Below are 14,096 nucleotides of genomic sequence, written 5' to 3'. Positions count from 1 at the left end.
TCGATTGTACCCAACACAGAACTTGACCTAGATATTTTTAACATAAATTTGATTACCTAATTTCATTCCAGTATGTGCAACCTCTGCGAAGAAAATGAATGGAAACTGTTGGTGGACTGACAGACAAAAACAAAGGCCATCAGACATTACTTTTGAGGGGGAACAACAATAAAATAACCTTTTTTATTGTATTGTATTTGAGCAATGATCACAGTTCTATGTCAGGTCTATAGGATGGGGCTGTGCTCCCCCTCCTCCACCCCCAATTGTCACAGTTAATACTTTACAATAGAAAACAAAGCAATATTTATGGTTTTGTCCCATTGCTAATTTTGCCAGTAAATACAATACAGTAAAAAAGGTTATTTTATTGTTGTTCCCCCTCAAAAATAATGTCTGATGGCCTTTGTTTTTGTCTGTCAGTCCACCAACAGTTTCCATTCATTTTCTTCACAGAGGTTGCACATACTGAAATGAAACAAATTTATGTTAAAAATATCTATGTCAAGTTCTGTGTTGGGTACAGTCGAGCAATTTTTGACAGAGTTATGCCCCTTGGACTTAGAAAAATTCCAATTATTGGGGGGGGGGGGGGGATAAGTGCATGTTTTACAAACATCTCTTGTTTGTTAGGTGTTGCCCCTCCCCAAACAAATAGCTTTCTGCAGACCTGCATGTTTTTACAAGAATATGAAGTACTTGGAGACCAGTTATCCAAATAAACCTTGGTTCCGTGTCACAGTAGATGCTGACAGGAAAAAAAAAAATCGAGCCTCGTTGCCCATTTGCCATCATTACCGAATATGAATCTAGTAAGAAGAAGCCTTTATCTTCATATGTCTAAAAATCAAATTCAATTAGAGCTTAGCATTTAGAGCAAATCTCTAATTATTGAAAAGTACATGTATGATATTTTGACAATATTTTTCTGTGAAAAAATTCTCTTATTCTACGGTGAAGGAAAATTAATAATTTCTTTAGATTTGAACCCAATTTTAGCGATGAAAATTCTGAGTATCAGTTTCTTTTGTCTTAGAGACTGCTACGCTACCCACTACACCATGCTGCCCGCATAACGTAAAGGCATTTAAATCTTGTTTGTGATATGACCGTTGAATAACTGGACTTAAATATTTCTCGGAAAGATACGGATTTTGTGTTATAAAAGTGTATATTTAAGTTGGAGTGGGTCCTTGATCCATGGTTTGTTTAAGCAAAAACTTAAAAGAAAATGAATATCTTTGAAAAAGATACAGAACGTGTGTATATCTAAACACACACATGCTCTTTGAAAAAAAAAAAATGGATAGAAGACTCACTTATATAGAAAAATTTTGGCAAAGTATAAAGAAATTATAATTATTTGCTATCTTTGGTGTGTGCATACCATTTCACTTTTGAGATTGTTCAGTGCATATTGTGCAGGTTTTACATAAAGTATATTTTATTGTTAACTGAAATATCAAAGAAAATGTGTTGTAATTGAGATACAAATTTTCACTTTCTTATTTGTCGAATTCTAGGTACCGTCACGGTAGCTCAGTCGGTAGAGGGCTTTCTCCGTGATCGGAAGGTCATGTGTTCGAATCATGGCCGCGACTGAACTAAGTCGATAAAAAGTATAGGTAGCAACTGTTCCTTCGCCAAGCGCTCGGCATTTTGAAGTTGCGGATCCTTCGAATGAGACCTTAAAAACCGAGATTCCGTTTCACGGTATAGGCGTTGGAACGATAAAGAACCCTCGCTGCCCAATGGCCCTGAGTGCCAAGTATATACGTAAAGCTTTGAAGCCCTACACCGGTATAAGGCGACGTCTCTATATGAGTGAAAAATTCTCGAAAGGGACGTAAAACAGCATAAAATCAATCAATCGAACTCTAGGAATTTTCTAGGTTTGTTCAACAACCTTCTTTGCAGCATTCTACCGGCAACTAGTGGCGTCTCTGTGAAAGTGAAAAATTCTTCAAGAGAAAACCAACCATATCAGGCCAGTAGGAGGGGGTGCCCGTGTTTTTCCAGTAGATGCGTTACTATAGAAAAAAAAGTTAATTCTGGTGATGATGAGCCCTCTCAATAATTTTGCCAGTAATAAGAAAATATAGGTAATTTACTATAGCGTTCACAGAAAAATACTGTAATCTAGCTGTATTCGCGTGCGAGAAATATTCGTTAGTTTCGGGACCTTCTCCTCGCGAATAATTCTTGAAGCGAAATATTTTTTTCATTGTATATAATCATCAGTTGCAAAAATTAGCCTTCGCGGGAAGCTTTCAAACTGACAAATCGCGAAAAAACCAAATAAATATAAATAAAATCTAACCTTATTTCTTATATAGTACAATATTTAAAAATATCCCAGCAGTTAGTCCGAAATACCTGACGTTTTCCTGGCTTTTTTTTACTATTTTTATATTTACAGGAAAACCTGGCACGTAAAATATCAAAATCGTGAAAAAAGCCTGGAAAACGTCAGATATTTCGAACTACCCAGCAGTGTGTGACCTTTTTTAGTCGATTTCAGCAGATTTTTTTTGGAAGGAAAGAAATACAATGTACATGGCCGTAAGAAACGGGGGGGGGGGGGGTTGCCCCCAATAATATATTGCCGATAGATAGTATACTATTAGAAAACATAGCTGCTATAAGCTTTTGGCCCCTCAGTAAGAACATCTGATGACCCCTCCCCTTTTTTTCGCTTGTTAAGAAAATTTTGAATTTTTCGGAGTGTCCCCAAAAGGAAAATGTTTGGTTCCCCCCAACTGACATTGTTTCCTACGGGCCTAAAATTCATGTATATGCATGTGATCTGTTTTTGGTCAAATTGGAAATTTTGTCCTGTTTGAAAATAAATACTCCCCACACCGAGTCAAATGGTGTTGCTCTTATGAGTTTTTTTAATTTATTTTAATTATTATTATTTCTTGGGGTGTGAATTTTCTGCACCACTATAAGAGTTTATATTCTGGAACCATCCCCTTATGTACCCAGTAATGCCTAATCGGGATTCGCAGTGTCGTCAATGTTGACTATATCACTTTAAAGCTTAGCGTTCTTATCTCGGTATCCGGTTCATTTGACAAAGGACTCTCAGACTGGAGGCAGTGGAGGGCCGAAGGGTTATTATTATAGAATAAATCACGAACAAATATAAATAATAAAAGGAGTGAATGGTAATCGTTGTGATAAAAATTTGTAAAATTCCCTTGATTGTTTAGGAAAGACTTTGGAAGGTCATGAGATGCGAAAACAGTCATTTACCCTTTGAACTGTTAAGCTGTTGAATCTCTACCCTTGATCAGGTCCAGCACAATCTCTTGATTTAGCCACAGGCCTCTGAATTTCAATCAATAAGCCGTTATATGATTGATCAGAGTGATATATATATACCCCCTCTGTATATATAGACTCTATAATAATTATAGAGGGAGTATATATATATATATATATATATATATATATATATATATATATATATATATATATATATATATATATATATATATATATATATATATATATATACCTTTCCAGTTTTAATTTAGATTGGGTCTTCAAACCGCATGTGACGTTTGGTACATCAAGATTCTGACGTCAGATGTAATTTGTATTTATTTACCAAAACAAACTCTGAACAGTGCTAAAGGTTCTTTAAATAAAGAACGTTCGGTTTAATCTACTATTTATCTGCTCAATATCCATTAAATCAAGCTGAGTATTTGGGGGGGGGGGGGCTTCTGGGTACCGCAAGAACATAGTTTGTGGCGAGATGCAATTCGCAAAGCATTATGGGACCACAGGTTATTGCGGAAAAAAATCATTTGGATCAATGTGCAAAGTCTGAAATTCTTCTTCACCCAGGCATTGCTTTAAGAGCTCGGATTGACGAGTGCGCTTTGCGCCACTTGCTGCGCTCGCTATAACAGATTAGTGATAGAAATTCAGAGGCATGTGATTTAGCTATATAGCTTGAATTGGCTACAAATAGCTTTATAAAGCCATTCAGAATAGCTCAATAAAGCTATTTATGTGCAGTTTTCACATACAAGTTTTTTGTAAGAAATAGCCAAAAAGTCGCAAGTATTTGACTATTCATATATATGTACTATGGACTATCAAAAAAGCAACCCATATATAAAATAGTTCTAACATTGCAGCTTTTGAATACTTTTAAGCAAAAGATGTTTTTCCATTGTTTGGATAACTGCACACCACCTTGTGTGTGTCGAGGCATGGATAAGTATGATTGCTTCATATTGTGCTGAAATATATACAATCATTTATCTTGTTGACCAGAAATGACCACCTTTGTAAATTAATTCAAGAAGTAACTGTGTGGTCACAAATCACTTGCTTTATATAGCCCCAAAACTTTTAGAATTTTGATTACGAAGTCTCTCATGGCGCAATTTGAAAACGATTTTTACATACATTGTTTTCAGAAGAGTTCAAAGTTGAATGCTATCACTGCACCAAGGTGACTGTGACTTTTTGTACATGCTGAAAAAATAACATATTTAAGAAACAAGTGTGATGAAATAGCTAAACCAAGCTATTCTGAATAGCTTAATAAAGATATGTAGCTAATTCAAGCTATATAGCTAAATCAAAGATTGTGCTGGGCATGTTGATACTAGCTGGTTTGTTATTTTAATTATGAGAATACCAAAAGTAACAAAAAGAATTAAGATATGTGTGTTTAACTATGAAAAAATGAAATGTGACAAAAGAGTAAAACTTTATTCCATTTACAGGTGGGTCAGAAACGTGATGTTTCGATGAGCTTGTTGATGTAGATGACAGGTGTTAGAAGTGATCCATGATGTTAAAATGGAAGTATCTTAATAAAAATTGGATGCCTGCATTGACTACCATAAGATGGAAACACTCTCTCACAAATGTTAATAGGCATGCTTTTAGCAAAAGCTACAGAGGAAATGATAGAAGTATTTCTTTAATGTGTTTCAAAAACAGTTCAAGAAACATATTTATTTCATGTTCATCTTTACTACAAACAGAGTCTGTGGAAAAGGGCTTGATTTTAGAACCTGATGAATATGTTCAAAACATTTTCAAAGGACTGAAAAGTCAGAATAGGGGGAGTTTAGCAAGAGCAATAACTCTTATAGAGACTAGCAACCCAAGGAAGAAGGTTCAAGCCAAAGCATTACTGAACCTAACTTTACATGATCAGAAGATGGTTGCTGTTCATTCAATGAAAGGTCCACCAACTTTCAGAATAGGTTGGTAATTTCTGTTGTTTTTAATCTGAGTATTTCTTCCATTATTTGTTTAGTTAAGCAAACTCTCTTGATAAAATAAAGATCGATGCACAGGCATATCATTATTCTTGATGATATAAATTTTGGAAAGTAACAACATTTTATTTCAAAAATATGAATCTTTACTCATACATTATAATTCTATTGTTTCAAAAATGTTGTGTATTTGAACAGGAATTTAAAACTAAAAACAAAACTCCATGCACACAATGATAAATTATGAATTATTAACTCACAAAATAAATAGTTTACATGTATAATTCCATAACCTGCAAATTTTCTCTAAAAAAATCCTTCAAAATACTCAAGTCTTGTATCATGTCTTTTGATTACAAGCATTTAAAAAAATAGGAAAAGTTGGAAATTTCTCATGATTGTAAATAATAAAACCAGTTTCTCTCTTTTCTTGACAGTAAATTTATTGATATTGTCTATGTAATGCAGGCACATAGCATCATTTTTGAAAGGGGGGGGGGGAGCCAGCAATTGTTCGAACTTGAAAATCCTTTTTTTTGGGGGGGGGGGATGTTAAGTTTCAACTTCCTTTCACAACCAAATTTTATTAATACATTACCAAATTACCATGAATTAGCTATGCTACAACAGAAAGTGGGAGTGGGAACCAGTCTTCCAATGAACACTGTCAAGAGTAAAAGGTTATGTTTGGAAAAAGGGGAAGGGGACAGCCCCCCCCCCCCCCTTTCAATATTATGTTCATGTAATGTATTGTTATCAAAGAGTACATATTACTTTGATACATTCATAAATTTTGTTGTACAGAGTGATGGCATAGATGAATAAGTGTGAGAACCATTATGTTCCGAGTTTCCTCCGAATTTGTAGGAATACAAAAAGAAAAACTTTGTTGAATTGATGGAATATATATATGTAAAACAGTAACTAGGCATTGTTGAGCACTCAGTAATTTCTTTATTTTCCAGGACTCTCTGGACCACCTGGGGCTGGGAAGAGCACATTTATTGAAACATTTGGAAAGTTTCTCACAGAGAGGGATCACAGAGTTGCTGTTTTAGCCGTTGATCCCTCCTCATCACGTAGTGGGGGTGAGTTCATTTATAGCCATCACAGAGTCACTATCTTATCAGTTGATCCCTCCTCATCACGTAGTGGTTATGAGTTTATTTATATCCATCACAGAGTCGCTATCTTGTCAGTTGATCCCTCCTCATCATGTAGTGGGGATGAGTTTATTTATATCCATCACAGAGTTGTGTTTTAGCAGTTGATCCCTCCTCATCATGAAGTTGGGTTAGGTTCATTTATAGCCATCAAAGAGTTGCTGTTTTAGCAGTCTGTCTCACACACCAAGGTTACGCTTATGTGATTTCTTTAGGTAAGCCTTTTGACTTGGTATGCAGTCTTCTTTGCATTCTGTGGCTAGGCTTGTTTGACTTAATAGAGCTTTACTTTTCATTATATAGTGGGAATACATAGTTGGCTTGTTTGACTTTACTTTTCATTTTATAGTGGGAATACATAGTTGGCTTGTTTGACTTTACTTTTCATTATATAGTGGGAATACATAGTTGGCTTGTTTGACTTTACTTTTCATTATATAGTGGGAATACATAGTTGGCTTGTTTGACTTTACTTTTCATTATATAGTGGGAATACATAGTTGGCTTGTTTGACTTTACTTTTCATTATATAGTGGGAATACATAGTTGGCTTGTTTGACTTTACTTTTCATTTTATAGTGGGAATACATAGTTGGCTTGTTTGACTTTACTTTTCATTTTATAGTGGGAATACATAGTTGGCTTGTTTGACTTTACTTTTCATTTTATAGTGGGAATACATAGTTGGCTTGTTTGACTTTACTTTTCATTATATAGTGGGAATACATAGTTGGCTTGTTTGACTTTACTTTCATTTTATAGTGGGAATACATAGTTGGCTTGTTTGACTTTACTTTTCATTATATAGTGGGAATACATAGTTGGCTTGTTTGACTTTACTTTTCATTTTATAGTGGGAATACTTAGTTGGCTTGTTTGACTTTAGAAGTACCCCTCATTACCTGTACAGATTAAGCTTCTTTGACGTGGCTGGGGCTATATGTAGGTTTGTTGGACTTTGTGGGTTATCATTTATCTTAAGTTGATAAAAGATTTACTATGTAACTTAAAAGTCCTATTGTAGACATGTTTTCATTTTGGACTTTTATGACTTGTTCTTTAAAAATATATTTAAATATTTTTTTTTAGCTTAATTACCTTGACAGTCTAGATGAGCTTATGCTGTACCCCCTGCATCAACATTGGGGTCTTGACTAAAGTTTTAGGAACAATTCAGTGCCCAAGTAATCATAAGCCCTACATAGACCAAACTTGCATGGATGATGTGCCTATGGATGCACACTACAGACTTGCTTCGGATGCTAGATCTGACATACATTTTCTTGATGAGTGATCTGGATGACTGAACAGGTTAAAGTTTTTAGGACAGGTCCATTTCTAAGTTACTAATAGAACTATGGTGACCAAACTAGCATGGGAGATGCAGCTAGGGATGCATACTATCAGAAAATGCTGATCTGACCTACAATTTTGGGATGGGTTACATGTAAAATTTTTAGAGCTGGTCCAAGTTACTACAAGTTTTGGCCCCATGGTGACCAAACTTGCAATGATGATGCATCTAGGGATGAATCCTACCAGACTTGTTTCAGATACTGTATCTGACCTGCATTTCCATTGATTTAAATTGAAGTTTTTGGAGCAGGTCCATTCCAAAGTAGCTAAAAAGTCTACTTGGACCAAACTTGCATAGATGATGTAACTAAGGATGTATATTTACCAGACATTCTTCAGACACAGCATCTGAACAACCTGAATGCTCTGACCTACATTTTCCAGAAACAAAGATTTTTAGCAGGTTCATTCCCAAGAATCTATAAATTCTACGAATACCAAGCTTGCATGGATGTGAATCTAGGGATGCATGCACATTACCAGAATGATCATTTAGTGTTAGACTTTGCCTTCATTTACTGGTAACATTTGTCAATGTGAGCTTTATAATCTTTCATTATCCACATTTCATAAATGTTCCAATCAGGTTCTCTGCTTGGTGACAAAACAAGGATGCCTGAACTTTCAAAAGATATGAACGCTTATATTCGAGCCTCTCCATCCAGAGGAACCCTGGGAGGTGTTACCAGGACAACTAATGAAGCTATACTGGTTTGTGAGGCAGCAGGATATGACATCATCCTGATTGAAACAATAGGTCAGTAAGAATTTGTAGCCAAGCTTCTATATGTTTTTGCTTTAAGGACATATGCAACGTACCATACCTACTGATAATTTTTCAAGATATTCTTAATTTAAGATTATAGTGCCATCAGATGTTCATAGATAAAAAATCAGCATGCATAACCAGGGATTTTAAAAAGATACCAATTGTTGAAAATTCTTGTATAATTCAAAGAAAAATATATGAAAATTACTAAACATATTTTCAAGATGTTTTGTTTATCCAAACTTGTTTAAGAAGAAGTGTACAGACTATATAGACATTAAAATGTAGCACACAGTTCTTTTAAGTATTGGAACTCTTCAACTCCAGGGAAAAAGACAATAAAGTTCAAACTACGTTGCGTATGTCCTTAATCCTATATTTATTGTACTTGAATTAGCAGAAAGAAGCAGGACTGAATTTGCTAAAATATGATTACTGCTAAATTAATTACCGGTATGTTTACAGTATCACGACTGTTATCTGTTTTGTAGTTACATGTATGTTACGTAATGTTTGCATTGGATCCCGCTATGTCCTACAGTCTCTGAAACATTCTATAACCCGATCTTAAACATTCGCTCACCTCACAGCTGGCTCTCTGTACTTTCCATGTAAAATTTACGAATAGAAACAATGAACGCTTTTTTGTTCTGATAGCAACCGTTTAGGTACTACACCGTGCACCAGTAACTCTTTGTTGCTCATAGTTCACTTTGCATTCACTCTGTTCAGATAGCTAGTGTAAATTGATCACTCACTGTTCATTTTCTCTAATTTACTGTTAAATCACTAATTTTTGTGGAGGTTTAATTTTTGTTGTTTTCTTGGTATAAGGAAATACCCATGAATTCATGTTCCCCATGAAATTTTAATATTCCATACTTCGATATGATTTTTCTCCTTTAACCACAAAATCAAATCCCCATGAACCATTAATCATGTTAATTTTCCCTCAAACAATGAAAATTTGATCCCATGAAAATAAGTGATTTCACAGTAACATAAATCAAGGCAATTATGTGTTTCTTTGTTCTTTTAATATATATGTACTACATAAAACCAATTCCTCTTTTATGATGCCAGATGCTTTAGTCTGATTTACCTTTGTTAACTTGTAGAAATTTCAAGAAAATGTCATCATCAAATTGTTTATCAGCTGTATGTGTATTTATTTGAATGATCAGATATTTTAAGCTGTCAACAATATAAAACTTTGTAGTACTTATTAAAAAAAGATAATGATTTTATAAAAAAAAATATGTAATAATGCTGTAATACAGTAATGCTGTGAATTAGTCAAAGGCAGATTTTCTGATCTAAGTTTACCATGTTTCTGATGTTTTAAGTTTACCATGTTTCTGATATTCTAAGTTTACCATGTTTCTGATATTCTAAGTTTACCATGTTTCTGATCTAAGTTTTACCATGTTTCTGATCTAAGTTTACCATGTTTCTGATATTCTAAGTTTACCATGTTTCTGATGTTCTAAGTTTACCATGTTTCTGATGTTTTAAGTTTACCATGTTTCTGATATTCTAAGTTTACCATGTTTCTGATCTAAGTTGTACCATGTTTCTGATATTCTAAGTTTACCATGTTTCTGATATTCTAAGTTTACCATGTTTCTGATGTTCTAAGTTTACCATGTTTCTGATGTTTTAAGTTTACCATGTTTCTGATGTTCTAAGTTTACCATGTTTCTGATGTTCTAAGTTTACCATGTTTCTGATGTTTTAAGTTTACGATGTTTCTGATATTCTAAGTTTACCATGTTTCTGATGTTCTAAGTTTACCATGTTTCTGATGTTCTAAGTTTACCTTGTTTCTGATGTTCTAAGTTTACCATGTTTCTGATGTTCTAAGTTTACCATGTTTCTGATGTTCTAAGTTTACCATGTTTCTGATGTTTTAAGTTTACCATGTTTCTGATGTTTTAAGTTAAGATGTTTCTGATGTTCTATGTTTTCCATGTTTCTGATGTTCTATGTTTGCCATGTTTCTGATATTCTAAGTTTACCATGTTTCTGATGATCTAAGTTTGTTCTAAGTTTACCATGTTTCTGATATTTTAAATTCACTTTGTTTCTAGGTGTTGGACAGACAGAGTTTGTTGTAGCTGATATGGTGGATATGTTCTGTTTATTAATTCCCCCTGCAGGTGGGGATGAACTGCAAGGTCTGTATACAATCACACATACATGTACATATATAATGTATAAGTATAATGTATATATACAGTAACACCTAGGATCTTAATGATACTTGGTGATATAAAAAAGGTCACTTCTGTGTATGCGTCTTTTACAAGTTAACATTTCAGTACGTGTACTTATTTCACTGTATTAAGTTCATTGAGAACCAGTGACATAAATTTACTTACTAGGTACACTTTAATTGCTGTGTCCTATTGACAGGTATAAAGAAGGGCATTGTGGAAGTAGCTGACCTTGTGGTGGTCAACAAGTGTGATGGTGACCTGGTCAATGCTGCACGCAATATTCAGAGTGAATACATGAGTGCCTTGAAGTTTATCAGGAAGGTTAATCTGAACTGGAGTCCAGAGGTAGTTGTTTTAAAAATGAGAATTGTTTAAGATCTTAATTAGGGCCTGGCAAGGATTTGCGGGTGCCCTATAGTAATCACTCTGTCTGTCCGTCTGTCCGTCTGTCATTCTTCCGTCCACAAATTTTCTGTTTTTTTCTAATAACTTTTTTTTTAGGGTTGACCAATTTTAAGTTCAAATTTGGTATGTTGGTTGAATAGGCAGTTAGACATATTTTGATGCTAAGTTTGGTTCTCTATGTCATCCGGTTTGGAGCTGGGGTGGTGGGGTAGATTCCTTAACTTTATATAAGAATGAATGGGCAAAGCGAGATAACTGCTGAGAATGTTCCTATTGTAAACTATGAAAGGCTGCAATGAGTCTCTTGGGATTAATTAACTTTCCTCTTGAAGAAAATCCAAAGCATTTATATTTATCTGCCACATTGAGATTAATTAACACCTCTGTCTGCAAAAGAAGTTTGTTTTGAAGTTAAGGTCAATTCTGAATGATGTTTACATTCTCTGAAATGTGGATTTAAAATAATGTTCATACTTTATTTTGGTAAAATACACAATGAGTTATGATTTTATTGAATTCTAAAAACAGGATAAAGATATCTTTTTTATTATTATCTTCTTTTTTTTTCTTTTTTTCTGCCTTATGTAAATTCAAGAATACTATTTATTTTAACAGGTATTCAGATAATAACCCCATTCTATCATTGCTGAAAAAGTTCTTATTGTAAATTTTGAAGAAATGGTTGAGAGAGCAGTATAATTAATCTCGTGGGTTTGATTATCTTGCTGGTTTGCAGAAAATTTTAGAGGGTTATCTTTCTGTCACTTTAAGATTAATTAACACCTTTGTCTGCAACTGATATTTGTTTTGAAGTTAAGGTCAAGCCTGGGTGATATTTGCATTCACTGAAGGCTGGCATTTTAGAAAAAACATGCTTCATTCTTCTTTAAATATACATTTAATTGAGTTATTATAGATATGATGTTTTTTACTGCCTTATGTAAATACAAGGATACTATTTAAGATTGTTGGATATTTAGCAGTTGCTGTTGCTTATTCTTTATATATTTAAAAATTTTTTGTAATCAAGTAAAATTCTCATCCCCTAATCTGCACCCTTATATTTCTACCCCTCGGCGGGGCCCTTGCTGACTGGTCAGATTTTTAGTTCATTTGTTAATTGACTACTTATACTCAGAGTTTGGATGACTGTGTTTGAAACACAATACTATGCATTATGAAAATGGAAAGAAATTAAAATTGAAATGGTTTGTTATTTTGTTCATTTAATGTTACATGTAAAATAAGAATCATTTTAAACATAAATGTAAGAAGTCTTCAATTTGGAATATTTGCTTATAGCAGAACTTCCCCCATGGTAGAGAATTAGCTATATAGCAATTCACCTAGGGTATTCTTTGCAATGGGGGAGTTTTTTTCTGTACAACAGGGATTTGGTCTTTGCAGGTTTTAAGAATATCGTCATTAACTAAAGAGGGAATTCCAGCTCTGTGGGACAAAATGTGTGAATTCAGACAGATAGTTTCAGGTACAGGTGACTTGGACAGAAAGCGAGCTGATCAGAAGAAAATTTGGATGTGGAATTACATCCGAGACAATATTATGGACTTGTTCCGCTCCCACCCTGTGGTCAAGGAGAAGATTGCCCTGATGGAGGAGAGAGTATCACATGGTGTCCTCACCCCTGGGGATGCAGCAGACTTGTTAATGAAGGACTTTATAAAAGAATATGTTGTGGAAGATACAGCTTCATAAGTTTTAAAATTTTTTCCTGATTTTTGCCTTGAAAATTTATTTGATAATCCCTGGTCAAGCATGTGTGTGTATATCTGAAGTGTGAATCATTATCAAGCTTATCAAATATGCTGATTTTTGCTTCCCATTTAAACGTTTTCATTGAAAATGGTGAATATAAATTTGGTTCTGTCTGTCACTCTGTGTGTAATGCTTTAGATACCAGATAATATCGCAAAAAGTCCTTGAGCTTTTGCAGTGAAATATTATCTTGAGACTTCAGATGACTTAAAGAAGACCACTATTGAATTTGAGGTCAAAAGTCAAGGTCAGAAATTAATATATTGTAAAAAATGGTTTCCAGATGATAACTTAAGTATTATTTGAGCTTTTGCCATGAAATGTAATTTTCATGATATGTAATTTTTATGAAGAAAATGTTCCTTGCATATTACTAATTATTTTGGATAAAATATTCTGAAGATATGTAAGAAAAAGATATATCATAAACACTCATATTTGTGATCATGAAGCCAGTTGAGGTGGCATATAGAGGATGTTGCTAAAAACGTGGAACGGAACAAAAACGGAAAATCTTACATCAGGTAACAAATATAGTCATAAATCATGTTTGTGATATGACTGTTAACTAAAATGGACCTAAAATATTTCTCAGAAAGAAATGTGTCATAAAAGTGTATTTTTAAGGCATAGTGGGTCTTTGCTCCATGTTTTTGTACTTGAATACAACCTTTCCAAAAAAGAAAATTTGTGTTTTTGTCCTCTTTGGTATATTTATGCTCTTTCATAGACAAATAATTTCAATCTTTTTGAGATTGTTGCGATTTATGGAGACTTCACATAAAGTATACGTTGATATTTAATAAAATTTTGTTATAATTAAGATTTAAGCTCTTACTTGTTGCTTAAGAGGCATTTTGCTCGCCTTGTTCGCCCATCTTCTATTGCAGTATACAGTATTTTTTTTTTAATACTTTAATGCTTTACACTACAAAGCTTGTTCACCAAAATAGGTCTGTTTTCATGCATTTAAAAACCAGGTCAGTATTTTAATCAAGGACATGTTTGTTCTTAAGATGTGACACTACTTGAACATTGGCACGTAGCATAGCTTTTCAAAGAGGGGGTCAGCCAGGGAAAATGACAGCTGAGGATAGAATAGCACAGAATAGGTTGACAGAATAGCACACACTTTTTCTTTCAAAATTCAAAT

At 34.0% G+C, this 14,096-nt stretch overlaps 1 protein-coding gene across 2 annotated transcripts; it reads left to right on the top strand.

Annotated features, from left to right (window-relative positions):
- The first annotated feature begins 3,078 nt into the window (after window positions 1-3,078).
- LOC133201319 (methylmalonic aciduria type A homolog, mitochondrial-like) lies at window positions 3,079-13,766 on the top strand. Of its 2 annotated transcripts, none has more exons than XM_061337116.1 (7): window positions 3,079-3,170; window positions 4,752-5,240; window positions 6,221-6,343; window positions 8,361-8,531; window positions 10,634-10,720; window positions 10,959-11,107; window positions 12,575-13,766. In XM_061337116.1, the coding sequence occupies exons 2-7, from the start codon at window positions 4,817-4,819 to the stop codon at window positions 12,881-12,883; spliced, it is 1,263 nt and encodes a 420-aa protein (XP_061193100.1). In that variant the 5' UTR covers window positions 3,079-3,170; window positions 4,752-4,816; the 3' UTR covers window positions 12,884-13,766. The 2 variants fall into 2 exon arrangements, with proteins under 2 accessions (XP_061193100.1, XP_061193101.1); XM_061337117.1 differs by having other exon boundaries at window positions 3,109-3,299.
- The last annotated feature ends 330 nt before the right edge of the window (window positions 13,767-14,096 follow it).

This window comes from Saccostrea echinata, unplaced genomic scaffold (genome assembly GCF_033153115.1).
Source record: "Saccostrea echinata isolate AGI-Se365-2 ecotype Australia unplaced genomic scaffold, CSIRO_AGI_Sech_v1 ptg000043l, whole genome shotgun sequence".
Classification (NCBI taxonomy): Eukaryota; Metazoa; Mollusca; class Bivalvia; order Ostreida; family Ostreidae; genus Saccostrea; species Saccostrea echinata.
Note: the sequence above shows the minus strand (reverse complement) of the source record. Positions and strands in the feature narration are given on the sequence as shown.